Consider the following 16411-nt stretch of genomic DNA (forward strand, 5'->3'; position numbering starts at 1 on the left):
ACAGTGTAGAAGGAGGCCACCCGGCCCATCGAGTCTGCACCAGCCCCTGGAAAGAGCAACCCATCCAAGCCCACACCTCCACCCTATCCCCATAACCCAGCAACCCCAACTAACCTTGTTGGACATTAAGGGCAATTTAGCATGGCCAATCCACCTAACCTGCACATCTTTGGACTGTGGGAGGAACACTGGGAGAACGTGCAGACTCCGCACAGACAGTGACCCAAGCCGGGAATTGAACCTGGGACCCTGGAGCTGTGAAGCAACTGTGCTAACCGCTGTGCTACTGTGCCCCCCTGCAGTGAGAAATAACTTTGCCATGGCCAAAGCAAGATTGATCAAGGGTGGAATGAATTTCAGAAGAGGGAATGATCAGAACATAAATAAATATTTCAGAGGTTGGTAAGTATTGGACTGGGTTGCCCAGAGAGATGATCAAAATTGATGCCATCAATAATTTTAAGATAGTGTTGGATAGGTATTTAGAATGAAAATGAATTGAGAATATGGATAATAGAGCTGAGTTTTAAGGGTGAGGTGAGAGTTAAGTCTTTGGGAATTGGGAAAAACAACGCTAGCTTTAGTCATTCGTAACACACTGGAAGATGATTAGGGCTATTGGCGGTTAATCATCTCAGCCCCAGGACATGGCTGCTGAAGTTCTTCATGATATCCTAGCACAACCATCTTCAGTTGTTTCATCAATGACCTTCTCTTCATAAGGTTAGAAGTGTGGATGTTCACTGATAATTGCACAGTGCTTAGTTCCATTCACAGCTCATCAGATAATGAAGCAGTCCATGTCTACGTGCAGCATGATCTGGACCACATTCGGGCTGAAAAGCGGCAAGTAAAGTGGCAGACAATGAGCAACTCCAATAAGAGAATTTAAAAACTTGAATTTTCATGTTTAACAGCAGTACTATCCCCCACCATCCGCATCCTGCGGATTACCACTGACCAAGACTCTTAACTAAACCAGCCAAATGATTATAGTGGCTACAAGAACAAGGCAGAAACTAGGAATTCTCTGGCAAGCAACTTGCTTCCTGACTCCCCCTAGTTTGCCCACCATCTAAAAGGCACATTAAGAAGTCTTACAACACCAGGTTAAAGTCCAACAGGTTTGTTTCAAATCACTAGCTTTCGGAGCACTGCTCCTTCCTCAGGTGAATGAAGAGGTGGGTTCCTGAAACATACATATAGACAAAGTCAAAGATGCAATACAATATTTTGATTGCAGGTAATTAAGTCTACAGGTCCAGACGGAGCAACTGGAGAGAGGGATAATCACACGTTAAAGAGGTGTGAATTGACTCAAGCCAGGACAGTTGGTAGGATTTCGCAAGCCCAGGCCAGATGGAGGGGGTTGAATGTAATGCAACATGAATCCAAGGTCCCGGTTGAGGCCGTACTCATGTATTTGCATGAATTGGGTAAAATTGGTACCCTTTAGAAGAGTAATGAATGAGAAGGGTGGTTAGGGTTTTTTAACTGAATTAGTGGTTTTATTCCACTACTGCTTTGATGTCAGCCTGTTGTCAAATTAGCTGTCTATCAGACCTAGAAGTTAGATGGTCATATGGAAGGCTAGTAACTGGCTGCATCCTATACCAATTTCACTTAAGTGATTGCTTCTAAAACTATTCAAATTGGGAATGAGGTATATTTTTTTTCTGATGGTTAGTGGACATGGGGTTTCTTATAGAACCCCCCAGTGCCAAAAAGGCCCTTCAGCCCATCTAGTCTGCATCAATAATAACTACCCCTAATCTCGCGCTGATCCCACTGGTTTAAAGTGCTCATCCAAGTTGTTTTAAAGGTTGTGAGGCTTCCAGCCTCTGCTACCTTCCCAGGCAGTGCACTCCGAATTCTCACCACCCTCTTGAGTGATTTTTGTTTTCTCAAATCCCCTTGGAATCTCACCCTAAAACTATGCCCCCTTGTGATCGATCCCTCAACCAAAGGAAGCAGCTGCTTCCTATTTACCCTGTCCAAACCCCTCAATCTTATACACCTTAATCATATCCCTCCTCAGCCGTCTCTGCTCGAAAGAAAGCAATCCAAGCTGATCCAGTCTCCTTCTAGTTCAGATGCTCCATCCCAGGTAACACCCTGCTGAATCTCTGTACCCTGTCCAGTGCAATCCCCTTCCTATAGTGAGGTGACCAGAACTGCACACACTATTCCAGCTGTGGCTTAATGCACCATTCTTTACAGTTCTGACATAACAACTTGGCTCTATGCTCTATGCCACAGCTGATAAACGCAAGTGTCCCATATGCCTTCTTAACTACCATGTTCACCTGCTCTGCCGCCTTCAGGGATCTGTGAACAAGTACCCCAAGTTCCTCAGAACTTCCTAGTGTCCTGCCATTCATTACATATTCCCTTGTCTAGTTTCTTATTCCAAGTGCATTCCTCAAACAACCTTCTACAACCACTCTTTGTGTCATGTTACTTAACCAGTTTCGGATCCGTCTCAACAAGTGTCCTTGAATTCCATGTGCTTCAAACTTCTCAATCAGTCTCCCATGTGGGACCTTGTCAAAGGCTTTGCAAAAATCCATATAAACTACATCAACTACACTTCCTTCACCTACACACTGTCACTTTATCAAAAATTCGATCAAATTTGTTGGACATGACCTTCCTCTGAAAAATCCATGCTGACATCCCGAATCAACCCATTCCTTTCCAAGTGGAAATTAATTCTCTTCAGAATTTTCTCCAATAGTTTCCCTGCCACTGACGTGAGACTCACCGGTCTGTGATTCCCTGCTTTATCGCTACCGCCCTTCTTGAAAAGAGGAACAACATTAGCTGTTCTCCAGTCCTCAGGCACTTGCCCTGTGGCCCGAGAGGAATTAAAAACTTGCGTCAGAGCCCCTACAATTTCCTGTCTCTCCTTTCACAGTGTGACATGTATGTCAGTACAGTAATTTGAGTCAGAGTTATAAATGAAAGATGAGTTGAGAATCCATCCAAATGGAAAACATGTGTATCCCATAATTATTGACTTTCCAATTCTATAGAAAATTTGTCTGAATACTTTAGTGTGCAAATATGAGTTGAAGCACAAGTGCACTGGCTGTTTTCAGAGTTAATTTCTCCTACATCTTGGTTAATATTTTATGAACAAGAATATTCTGAACCTGTTGCAGATTTCTGCAGAGAAAGTTTTTGTGATTTGTGTGTCGTATGTTTTGCACTTATAAATGATATTTAGGTTATGGTGATGACAATTATTTTGCAAAATGATTCATCCTTTTCAAACTGTCTGCAAATATTGATGTGATTGACCAAGCCATCCTCTCCAACTGCCTTCCCTCCAACAGTCAACTTTGTGGCACTACTAAAGCCAGGTTCCATTCCAGAAATGGAGAATACTCTGCAGTTCAAGAAAAGTAAAATATTGCAGGTGCTTACGAAATTCTGGAAATTTGCAACCAGTCTGGCAGCATCTGTGATGAGAGAAGCGATAGTTAATGTTTCAGATCAATGAGCTTTCAGCAAAACTCATCAGTACCATCGATGAAAGATCATTGATCTGAAATGTTACCTCGTTTCTCTCTCCACAGACACTGCCAGAGTTGCTACGAATCGCCATGTCGTGTCTTCACACATTATCTTATTTCTGATCTAAGGACATAATTTGAAAACAAAGTGTTAATTCCTTGTGAATGCTCACAACACCCAGCTCTACCTCACCACCTCTCCAATGTCTGATTTGTTATGCTGCTTGTTTGCCATGTAGAACTAGATGAGTATAAATTTCCTCCCTGCTAAGTATGAAGCTATCGTCTTCGGTCCCTGCAAGAATCATAGAATTTACAGTGCAGAAGGAGGCCATTCGGCCTATCGATTCTGCACCGGCCCTTGGAAAGAGCACCCTACTTAAGCCCACTCTTCCATCCTATTGTCGTAACCCAGCAACCCCACCTAACCGTTTTGGACACTGGGGCAATTTATCATGGCCAATCCACCTAACCTGCACCTCTTTGGACTGTTGGAGGAAACCGGAGCACCCGGAGGAAACCCACGCACACACGGGGAGAACAAACAGACTCCATACTGACAGTGAAGACAGACGAGAAACATAGTTCTTTTAACCACTGATGCCATCTGTCTACCTGACCACTGTCCAAAACTGAACTAGACTGTTCACAACCTTGGAATTCTATTTGGCCTAGAGATGTGCTTCCAACCCCATAGACTGCCTACTTTCCACCAAGTTATGCCACCGATCTTCAACATTGTCAGCTCATTTTGTTTTGATCCATGCCATCGTTACCTATCTACTATTCCAAAGTTTTCCAGGCCAGACAGCCATCTTCACCATCCATAAACTTGAACTCAGCCAGTTTTGCTGCCTATATACCAACATTCTGTTTTGTTCAACCATCACTGTTGCTGTACTTGCTGACCTGTATTGGCTCCTTCCAGCAACCCCTCAGTTTTAAAAATAAAACGTCCTTCCTTCCCTGCTCCTCCCTAGTTCTGTAACCTGGAGAAACTAGGAAGACAGATGACATTGTAAGGGATTGAAGATCTGCTGCAATCGTCTGGGGCTTTGCTGAGACCATACCTGGAGTTTTGTATGCAACTTTGATCGCTATACCTAAGGAAAGAAATGCTTGCCTTGGAGGAAGTATAATGAAGGTTTACTGAATTGATTTCTGTAATGAGAGGGTTGTTTCATGATGAAGATGGAATAGAGTGGACTTGTACTCTGTGGAGTTTAAAAGAATGAGAGGTGATCTCATTGAAATGTATGCATGTCTGAGAGAGCTTGACCGGGTATATTCCTGCTCCTATTTCTTATTGTAACCTCCTCCAGCACCACAACCCTTTAGGAACGCTGCATTATTCCGATAAGCCCGCTCCTGCATCCTTGATTTCAGTTGTTCCACCATTGGCAGCTGAACGCAGAACTACTATGGTTGTAGAATACCTCTAAACTCTATACCTTTCTGTCCTCCTTTAAGGCGTGTCTTAAAACCTGCCTCTCTGATCAAGCTTTTTGTCACTTGGCTTATTACCTCAAGTGGCTTGGTGTCAAATATTGTTAATCCTTGAAACCCCATTCGGACTGTTTCATATTAAAGTCCTATTTAAATGTAAGTTGATATCAAAATATCTTACAGGATTTGTTCCATGATTTTGAAAGCAGAAATATTTTAAGTTTGAATTTTCCTTTTCAGTAAAAGGAATAAAAAGGGTGAAAAAAATGGCAAAGGATTGCGGCATTTCTCGATGAAGGTCTGTGAGAAAGTGCAACAGAAAGGAACAACTACCTACAATGAAGTGGCGGATGAGCTAGTGGCAGAATTCAGTAACACCAACAACCAAGAATCTGGCTCTGATGAAGTAAGGCACTCCTGATACTTAACAGGTTAACAGTGGCTGCATTCTTTGTTCACACACTATTAAGTAATTATCAAGCTTTTAATACATCTAGTTACAGGAAATTGTTTTAATCATGTATATTTTTGGTATAGATAACACTCCTACAATGAACAGAACTGTGAAATTAGATAGTGTGTGCTTGGTGAAAAGGTTTTGTAACAAATATAAGGAATTTGGATATCCTTCCTGAACACATTTCTTCCAATGGTGGGAAAGGGGAAGCAAATGAGAAGAGACTGGATTTTATTCTTCCATTCTACTGACATCAGAATACTGTTGCTCTTATTAGCCTTAGTTTTATTAGCTCTAATTCTGTCACCTTTGCTCACGAGTCGCCAGGTATCTTTCTGATACCGCCACGTGGTTCAAGCTGTAGTTATGATTAATAAGACAGCACACCGCTTAGTAAGATTAAAATCAACGGTCATTTATTATGTACAGCAATAAATACTTACACAATAATCCTACTTTCTATATCCCTACCTACCACTACTGGCCAATACTTAACTTTTCGGAATGGCCCACCAGATCAGGGAAACGAATGGCTTATCGAATTTGGTCTGGCCTGCGGGATTCAAAGGCTGATACAGATTGATGGCTAGGAGTCTCTATTGGGCAGCGATCGCTGGAGTCAAACTTACGGTTGCTGGTCGATGGTTCTTGCGAAGGTTGCGAGCAGGAGAAGAAGGGAGAGAAGGGTCGATCTGAACTTGGCCCCTATCTTTTATAGGTCCCAGGGGCTTCCCGCCTCTCGGGGCGGACCTTGACCCTGGCCCCAAGTGATTGGACTTGTTCCTAATCACTGGGTTCGATATGCTCCAATAATGGGGCGATTCCTTGATCGGGGGTGGTCGTTCACCTTTCTTTGTCTCGGCCACTGCTGGCGCCGAGAGGTCTGGACCGGCATTTAATTGCTAATATGTTGCAATTGTTCCCGGGGATAGCCGATTAAACTGCAGATGTCTGGGTTGATGTGCTGCTAATGGTCACAGGTATCGACCTGGGCTGATTTCCCCAGAGCCGAATACGCTGTTCTGTCTGCAGCTGTCCGTTTGTGCCCTGTTGGCTGCTTTTCCCATCAGCCTTTTCGGTTAGCCATTTTACATCGGGTTTTGGCCAAATTAATCGGGAATCAGCCATTTTAGGTGGCTACAATACAAACTGACCTGAGCCATAAAATTGGGTGGTCAAAGTTTTGTTTGACTGCAGACTGGAGAGTATATTGCATCGGTCTAGGTAAAGTTAAATGTAATTAATGTCTTGTTGCTGAATTAGGCGTGTAACATTTTTAAAAATAAATTTAGAGTGCCCAATTAATTTTTTCCAATTAAGGGGAATTTAGTGTGGCCAATCCACCTAGCCTGCACATCTTTAGGTTGTGGGGGCTAAAGTCACGCAAACACGGGGAGAATGTGCAAACTCCACACGGACGGTGACCCAGAGCCGGGATTGAAACTGGGATCTCGGCGCTGTGAGGCAGCAATGCTAACCACTGTGCCACCGTGCTGCCCTCATAACCATTTTGTTAATTGATGAACAGTTTGGTAATTCATTGAGTTCAGGTTGGTAATTGGAAAGCAATTTGCGGACCTGACTGACAAAGAAAAGTGAAATGACTGAAGAATAAAGTAATGGGTGCACAGTCCAAAAGAAATGGAAAGCAGTTCTTGTGGTGTAGTCCTTTGCTAGAAGAATGTAGGAATTTAAGAGATTAATAATGAATAATTGAGTTTGAACCTGTGATGAAGGGTGGGGAATGAAACTTCAGAAACATGCGTGACCACTGATACATTCAGACTATGAAATCAAAGCCAGAGATATGTTGCTTAACAGGGGAGTTGGATATTCTGGATTAAGCATTGACCGAGAAAAGTAGATGGATGAAGATGGGGACGGCTTCTCATTTTCCGGAATTCTTACAGAATTGCTTGAAAGTGACATTAGTTTGATTTATCCAGTTAATGAAAGACAGGTATACATGCTTCAGAAGCTGGCAGCAGGGTGCTAATCTTGAAAAATTGGTACTTTTGGTGTGTTTAAACTCACTGGTACGAAAAGTGTTTGGGTTTCGGAAGAGGTTGCAGTTATGAACAAAAACAAAGAACAAAGAAATGTACAGCACAGGAACAGGCCCTCCAAGCCCGTGCCGACCATGCTGCCCGACTAAACTACAATCTTCAACACTTCCTGGGTCCGTATCCCTCTTCCCATCCTATTCATGTATTTGTCAAGATGCCCCTTAAATGTCACTATCGTCCCTGCTTCCACCACCACCTCCGGCAGCGAGTTCCAGGCACCCCCTACCCTCTGCGTAAAAAACTTGCCTCGTATGTCTACTCTAAACCTTGCCCCTCTCACCTTAAACCTATGCCCCCTAGTAATTGACCCCTCTACCCTGGGGAAAAGCCTCTGACTATCCACTCTGTCTATGCCCCTCATAATTTTGTAGACCTTTATCAGGTCTCCCCTCAACCTCCTTCGTTCCAGTGAGAACAAACTGAGTTTATTCAACCGCTCCTCATAGCTAATGCCCTCTATACCAGGCAACATTCTGGTAAATCTCTTCTGCACCCTCTCTAAAGCCTCCACATCCTTCTGGTAGTGTGGCGACCAGAATTGAACACTATACTCCAAGTGTGGCCTAACTAAGGTTCTATACAGCGCAACATGACTTGCCAATTCTTATACTCAATGCCCCGGCCAATGAAGGCAAGCATGCCGTATGCCTTCTTGACTACCTTCTCCACCAGTGTTGCCCCTTTCAATGACCTGTGGACCTGTACTCCTAGATCTCTTTGACTTTCAATACTCTTGAGGGTTCTACCATTCACTGTATATTCCTTACCTGCATTAGACCTTCCAAAATGCATTACCTCACATTTGTCCGGATTAAACTCCATCTGCCATCTCTCCGCCCAAGTCTCCAAACAATCTAAATCCTGCTGTATCCTCTGACAGTCCTCATCGCTATCCGCAATTCCATCAACCTTTGTGTCGTCTGCAAACGTACTAATCAGACCAGTTACATTTTCCTCCAAATCACTTATATATACTACAAAGAGCAAAGGTCCCAGCACTGATCCCTGTGGAACACCACTGGTCACAGCCCTCCAATTAGAAAAGCATCCTTCCATTGCTACTCTCTGCCTTCTATGACCTAGCCAGTTCTGTATCCACCTTGCCAGCTCACCCCTGATCCCGTGTGACTTCACCTTTTGTACTAGTCTACCATGAGGGACCTTGTCAAAGGCCTTACTGAAGTCCATATAGACAACATCCACTGCCCTACCTGCATCAATCATCTTAGTGACCTCGAAAAACTCTATCAAGTTAGAGACACGACCTCCCCTTCACAAAACCATGCTGCCTCCCCCTCATACGTCCATTTGCTTCCAAATGGGAGTAGATCCTGTCTCGAAGAATTCTCTCCAGTAATTTCCCTACCACTGAAGTAAGGCTCACCGGCCTGTAGTTCCCTGGATTATCCTTGCTACCCTTCTTAAACAGAGCAACAACATTGGCTATTCTCCAGTCCTCCGGGACATCCCCTGAAGACAGTGAGGATCCAAAGATTTCTGTCAAGGCCTCAGCAATTTCCTCTCCAGCCTCCTTCAGTATTCTGGGGTAGATCCCTGGGGGCTTATCTACCTTAATATTTTTTAAGACACCCAACACCTCGTCTTTTTGGATCTCAATGTGACCCAGGCTATCTACACACCCTTCTCCAGACTCAACATCTACCAATTTCTTCTCTTTGGTGAATACTGATGGAAAGTATTCATTTAGTACCTCGCCTATTTCCTCTGGCTCCACACATAGATTCCCTTGCCTATCCTTCAGTGGGCCAACCCTTCCCCTGGCTACCCTCTTGCTTTTTATGTACGTGTAAAAAGCCTTGGGATTTTCCTTAACCCTATTTGCCAATGACTTTTCGTGGCCCCTTCTAGCCCTCCTGACTCCTTGCCTAAGTTCCTTCCTACTTTCCTTGTATTCCACGCAGGCTTCGTCTGTTCCCAGCCTTTTAGCCCTGACAAATGCCTCCTTTTTCTTTTTGACGAGGCCTACAATATCTCTCGTTATCCAAGGTTCCCGAAAATTGCCGTATTTATCCTTCTTCCTCACAGGAACATGCCGGCCCTGAATTCCTTTCAACTGACACTTGAAAGCCTCCCACATGTCAGATGTTGATTTGCCCTCAAACATCCGCCCCCAACCTATGTTCTCCAGTTCCCGCCTAATATTGTTATAATTAGCCTTCCCCCAATTTAGCACATTCATCCTCTGACCACTCTTATCCTTGTCCACCAGTACTTTAAAACTTACTGAATTGTGGTCACTGTTACCAAAATGCTCCCCTACTGAAACATCTACCACCTGGCTGGGCTCATTCCCCAATACCAGGTCCAGTACTGCCCCTTCCCTAGTTGGACTGTCTACATATTGTTTTAAGAAGCCCTCCTGGATGCTCCTTACAAACTCCGCCCCATCTAAGCCCCTGGCACTAAGTGAGTCCCAGTCAATATTGGGGAAGTTGAAGTCTCCCACCACCACAACCCTGTTGTTTTTACTCTTTTCCAAAATCTGTCTACCTATCTGCTCCTCTATCTCCCGCTGGCTGTTGGGAGGCCTGTAGTAAACCCCCAACATTGTGACTGCATCCTTCTTATTCCTGATCTCTACCCATATAGCCTCACTGCCCTCTGAGGTGTCCTCCCGCAGTACAGCTGTGATATTCTGCCGAACCAGTAGCGCAACTCCGCTTCCCCTTTTACATCCCCCTCTATCCCGCCTGAAACATCTAAATCCTGGAACGTTTAGCTGCCAATCCTGCCCTTCCCTCAACCAGGTCTCTGTAATGGCAACAACATCATAGTTCCAAGTACTAATCCAAGCTCTAAGTTCATCTGCCTTACCCGTAATACTTCTTGCATTAAAACATATGCACTTCAGGCCACCAGACCCGCTGTGTTCAGCAACTTCTCCCTGTCTGCTCTGCCTCAGAGCCACACTGTCCCTATTCCCTAGTTCTCCCTCAATGCTCCCACCTTCTGACCTATTGCTCCCGTGCCCACCCCCCTGCCATACTAGTTTAAACCCTCCCGTGTGACACTAGCAAACCTTGCGACCAGGATATTTATGCCTCTCCGGTTTAGATGCAACCCGTCTTTCTTACATAGGTCACACCTGCCCCGGAAGAGCTCCCAGTGGTCCAGATAACGGAAACCCTCCCTCCTACACCAGCAGTTTAGCCACGTGTTTAGCTGGTATTTCTAGCCTCACTGGCACAGGGAGTAATCCCGAGATTACAACCCTAGAGGTCCTGTCTTTTAACTTTCTGCCTAGCTCCCTGAACTCCTGCTGCAGGATCTCATGCCCCTTCCTGCCTATGTCGTTAGTACCAATATGTACAACGACCTCTGCCTGTTTGCCCTCACCCCTTCAGGATGCCCTCTACCCGTTCGGAGACATCCTGGACCCTGGCACTAGGGAGGCAACATACCATCCTGGAGTCTCTTTCACGTCCATAGAAGCGCCTATCTGTGCCCCTGACTATAGAGTCCCCTATTACTATTGCTCTTCTGCGCTTTGACCCTCCCTTCTGAACATCAGAGCCAGCCGTGGTGCCACTGCTCTGGCTGCTGCTGTTTTCCCCTGATAGGCTATCCCCCCCCGACAGTATCCAAAGGGGTATACCTGTTCGCGAGGGGGACAACCACAGGGGATTCCTGCACTGACTGCCTGCCCTTTCTGGTGGTCACCCATTTCTCTGCCTGCACCTTGGGTGTGACCACATTTACATAACTGCGATCTATGATGCTTTCCGCCACCTGCATGCTCCTAAGTGCATCCAATTGCTGCTCCAACCGAACCATGCGATCTGGGAGGAGCTCCAGTTGGGTGTACTTTCTGCAGATGAAGCCATCCGGGACGCTGGAAGCCTCCCGGACCTGCCACATCTCACAGTCAGAGCACTGCACCCCTCTAACTGACATTGCGTCAATTAATTAAAATTAAATTTTTTAAAAATATATTTTTCTTTAAATTTCAAAGTTACTGTTAACTATCTGTTTCCTAGCACTAGATTTCTAATAGAAATGCGAAAGCTAAATATAGTACTCTCCGATCTCTGGCTTAGATACCCCTCTAAATTATAATTAATGTTTAATTAGTTACCAATGCTTAATTATTTACATTTAGTGTAGACTCCCAACCAGCCACTCAGGCCACAGCTTTTCTGTGATGTCACTTCAGTTTCCCCCCCGACACACACAATTTGAAAAAGGTATAAAAGTAAAAATGAGTAAAAATCACTTGCTTACCTTCTGAGTGTCTTAGATGTTCTCGGGTTCTCTCCCTGACAGAGACTGCTCCTCCACCTCCGAACCTTGACCTGCACAATGCTAATAATATAATATAATAATAATATAATATGGCACTTACCTCACACCAATGGGTCTTATTATTAGGTTAGAGGAGGAGGGTGAGTGGGAGACACTACACGTGTAGTGTCTCGGGTTTCCTCTCCACCAGAATTTATTGGTTTGGGGGGGGGGGGCTTCCCAGAAGTCCGCGGGTCAAAAAAAATAAGTGTTTTTCTAAAAGGATGCTTACCAGAACTTTACATGAAGGGAGAATAAAGGCCTGTTGGTGACATTAAGCACATCTGTGGTGTTGGGCATTAAGTGCAGAATTGTAACCCTTAAAGGTATATTTGACAACCTACGAAGAATGGATTATTTGCTGTTGTTTTGCACTAATGGACTCCACTGAAACGAAGGAGCTCAACTTCTTTCTAAAATCTCCTATGTAAGTGACATTGCAGAAAAATGAAGCAAGTAGACACTGGGTATGTGAAAACTGCTGAATTTGTGTACAAATTAAAAGCAAAACAGAAAATGGCCTGGAAGGTCCAGAACATCAAAGCCATTGTGGAGAGGTTGGGAGCATTTAAGGCCATTACACAATTAAATCCTGGTGAGAGACACGGATAGCTGTGTGCAAAAGCATGGGCTGGATATGTATGAATATGTTATGCAAGATAAATATTTGGTGATCTATATAGAAGTAGTGAGGAGTAGCCTGTCAATTGTAATGGTCTGTGCTATAAAATGTTGTCTGATTGATAATCTTGGAAAGGTCCCCTGCTAGAAAAAAGATAGGATGGCCAAGGTGAGTTGGAGATGCTGTTCAAATATAGAGAGAAAGAGAGATGGCGGTGAACTTTTCTGGCATCTATACCAACCTAGATTATGATCGACAAACGTTAGACCGTGAAATGAATGAATGTATTTGGTCCTTCTGACAGATTATCTCAATTAGTTGCACATAGCCATTTTGTTGCTGCTAATGTAATTGCGACCATGTCTTTTTTTTAAAATGGTAAACAAACCGTGTAGCATAAATAATTGGCACTTAACTCGAAACCAGAACCTTCCTATTTGTTGCTGCAAATAGCTGAGTTTCATCAGTTGTCTTGCTGGCTGCTAAATAGGTGATTGGGAAGCAAGTTCTTCGGTGGGTTGGAAATGGAAAGAAAATGAAAGAACTGTCTTGTTCCTTCTCAACCTCTCTTAATTCGTCTTACCGAACAGAGTGAGATTGCTGGCAGCAATATGCCATCCACAATATCTTAGCTGGAAGAGAGCCTTCTGCAAGGGAACACAAATTAATGTGTGTGCAATTAAAATGAATTCCAAAGGTAGATTGCATGGTGGAATCCATCTCTTGATGGGCACACTGTTCAGAACATTGTGTATGAGTATTCTACAGTTAATTTTCTTTTTAGTTTAATATTGCTACATCTAGTTCCTTCCACTAGAGGACTTGTGTGATCTATGTAATGTTCTGTAGTGATAGAAATGGGTATTCTTAGTAACACACAAACTTTTTTTCATCATTGAGTTTTCATCTGCTTATACTTCAGATCAATATGTAAAAATATGTATCAAACTTGTTTGTAATCTTAAAGCTTGATAACCAATGGACTAGAGATTATTTGTATATGTAACCTTGATCAACTTGCTTGAGTATAGGAAAAGCAGTGGTCCATTCAACTCCTCAAATTTGTTCTGCTGTTCTGTAAGATTGTGGCTGCTCTGTGTCCTAATTTCATCACCAATTGGTTCCCTATTCCTTACCCTCTTAGCCAGCAAAAAATGAACCTTAAATTTAAAATTCTAAATTGAGCTAGCATTTGCTACTTTTGTATGAGTGCGAAATTTCTACCACTATTTCTACACTTCCTCCTCATGGCCTGGCTCTGAGTTTAATGTTATGAACCCTTGTTCTGGGCTCTGCTGCTGGTGGAATTTTTTCTTTATCAACCCTATCAATTCCAATCAATATCTAAACAAAAAACAAACAGTCAAATCCACTTCTATATTCTGGGGAGTGCAAGTCCAGTTTGAATTTTCTCTTCCTAATTTAACTCGTGGAGGCATGGTACAGTTTCATCGAATCAGCTCTGCACCACTTCCCAGGCAAATACATCTATTCTTATGATATGCTACACCGCACACTACTATCGATGTATATCAGCCATGGCTCAGTAGGCAGCCCCCTCGCCTCTGCATCAAGGTTCTGAGTTCAAGTCCCAGTGAGAATTTGAACACAAAAACCGGTCACTCCAATGCCGAGGGAGTACTGCACTGTCTGAGGTCTTTTGGCTGAGACGTTAAACTGAGACCCCGTTTTCTTGCTTGAGTGGATGTAAAAGATCCTGTGGCACTATTTTGAGTTATCCCAGGTGTCCTGGCCAATATTTATCCCTCACTCAATGTTGCAAATCATATTATTGGTCATTATCACCTTTCTGTTTGTAGGGGGTCTCTGTGTACAAATTAACTGCCGGATTTCCTAAATTAGTGTACTCAAAGTACTTGATTGAATGTAAAGCACTTTGAGACTTCTGGTGATCGTTAAAAACACTGTATAAATGCAAGTCTTTTTTAATCTGGGCTTTGCATCGTGGTGGCAAAACATTCTATTATGTTCTAGCCCTCAAAATCTAGAGGCTAATACTTACAACAATTTTTGTTTTGGTAGCTGACCACAACATTTTAGAAATGCGTATACATGGGCCACCAAGTCTCGAGGCCTCTGTGGTTCCCGTACCTGCCTCCGCGGCGGCACCTACTTTTGCAGACACCCTGAGGCTGCATAAGCATGAGCTGCTTGGGGAAGGCCCTGCGGAACAGGAGCATGCCCCAGAGAACATGGGCCAGCCAGTGCAGCTGGAGAGCCGGCCATGGAACAGGCCGAGGAGGAGGTGAGAAGGAGGCGCCACATCCGGCCCAGTGTATATAGAATTTACAGTGCAAAAGGATGTCATTCGGCTCATCAAGTCTGCACCGGCCCTTGGAAAGAGCACCAAGCCCACACCTCCACCCCATCCCAGCAACCACATCCAACCTTTTTGGATACTAATGGCAATTTAGCATGGCCAATCTACCAGATCTGCACATCTTTGGACTGGGGGAGAAAACCGGAGAACCCGGAGGAAACCAAAGCAGACACGGGGAGCAAGTGCAGACTCCGCACAGACAGTGACCCAAGCTGGAATCTAACCTGGGACCCCGGAGCTGTGAAGCAACTGTGCTAACCACTATGCTACCGTGTTGCCCGCCCTTCGAGGACCTGCCAGACCAAGTGAGTCACCAACGACTGCGACTGAGCAGGGAGACCACACGACATCTCTGCCGGATGGTACACCTGGAACTGCGGGGATATTTTGGGGGAGAGGAGGGGTGACAACCGCTCCCGGTAACCGTCAATGTGATCGTTACCCTGAATGTTAATGCTATAGGTTCCTAGGGCAGCACGGTGATGCAGTGGGTTAGCACTGCTGCCTCAAGGCGCCAAGGTCCCAGGTTTGATCCCGACTCTGGGTCACTGTCCGTGTGGAGTTTGCACATTTACCCCCGTGCTTGCGTCGGTTTCGCCCCCACAACCCAAAGATGTGCAGGATAGGTGGATTGGCCACACTAAATTGCCCCTTAATTGGAAAAAATGAATTGGGTACTCTAAATTTATTTATTTTTTCAATTTGTAAATGTTCCAGGCACCGAATGGGGACCTGTCTGGGATATTGCAGATGTCACGGATACCCTTTGTTCCTGTGGCGCAATATATTAACTTCCATGTGGACCGAGCCCACCAGGTTACCCAGGCAGTGGAATTCGCTGCCGTCGCAGGCATGCCCCAGGTCCAGAGGGAGTGCCACTCATCAACCGGAAGGAGTTCCACTTGATGAACATGCAGTTGATGTGTGACCACAGCTGCACATCTGCGTCCAGTGTCCAGGCAACGTGCACGACGAGTTCATCCTGACCCACTAGTCAGTGCCTGATACCTTCAAGGCGCTTCCTCGAGTGAGAGTTTGACTCTTGGGCGATGGGGTTTCAGCTGCTGTATCGGCGAATGATGCCCATCTGGAGGCCCCTGGCCGACACGGACAATTGTTCAATGATGTCCATGCCACAACCAAGAGAGTCTTCGAGCGGTGCATCAGCGTCCTGCAGCTGTGGTTCAGGTGCCTGGGCCGCTCTAGTGGAGCCCTCCAGTAGAATCCTAGGAGGGTCTCACATCATGATGGCCTGCTGCGCCCTCCACAACATTGCACAGCAGAGAGGCAGCATGCTGGAGGTATTGTGGGGGGGGCGCCATGCCTCGTCCGACAAGGAGGATATGGAGAATGGGCAGGCACAGGCGGCCGCACGACATATGCCTGGCCACTATACACGGGACAACCTGATCGCCTCCAGGTTCACCAACTAGGGAGCCGGGCCACCAATTGTTCAACCATCCCGTTCCACCCCCACAGAATGTCCACATCCCACCCCAGAACCTCCACCCCCTTCCGAGCTTCCACCAGCTTCAGAGCGTTCATCCTGGGTGAGCATTCAGCTGTCTGGTCCATGGGGCGAAGGATGATGAAGGCCTGCAGTGCGATGGGCTCTGGTGCTCTGCATCGTTTGACATAGCCTGACTCCTGCCCCAGTGT

General features: G+C 45.1%; 1 protein-coding gene across 10 annotated transcripts in view; it reads left to right on the forward strand.

Annotated features, from left to right (window-relative positions):
* Positions 1-16411, forward strand: part of LOC140421249 (transcription factor Dp-1-like) — a 114944-nt gene that overhangs the window by 51427 nt on the left and 47106 nt on the right. For 9 of the 10 annotated variants that reach the window (XM_072505818.1, XM_072505815.1, XM_072505820.1 and 6 more), the window contains one exon: positions 5205-5370. In XM_072505818.1, the coding sequence (XP_072361919.1) occupies positions 5205-5370 (166 nt within the window). Of the gene's footprint in view, positions 1-302; positions 403-5204; positions 5371-16411 lie in introns of all 10 variants that reach the window. The other variant, XM_072505824.1, reaches the window with a different exon arrangement.

This window comes from Scyliorhinus torazame, chromosome 5 (genome assembly GCF_047496885.1).
Source record: "Scyliorhinus torazame isolate Kashiwa2021f chromosome 5, sScyTor2.1, whole genome shotgun sequence".
NCBI classification, from domain to species: domain Eukaryota; kingdom Metazoa; phylum Chordata; class Chondrichthyes; order Carcharhiniformes; family Scyliorhinidae; genus Scyliorhinus; species Scyliorhinus torazame.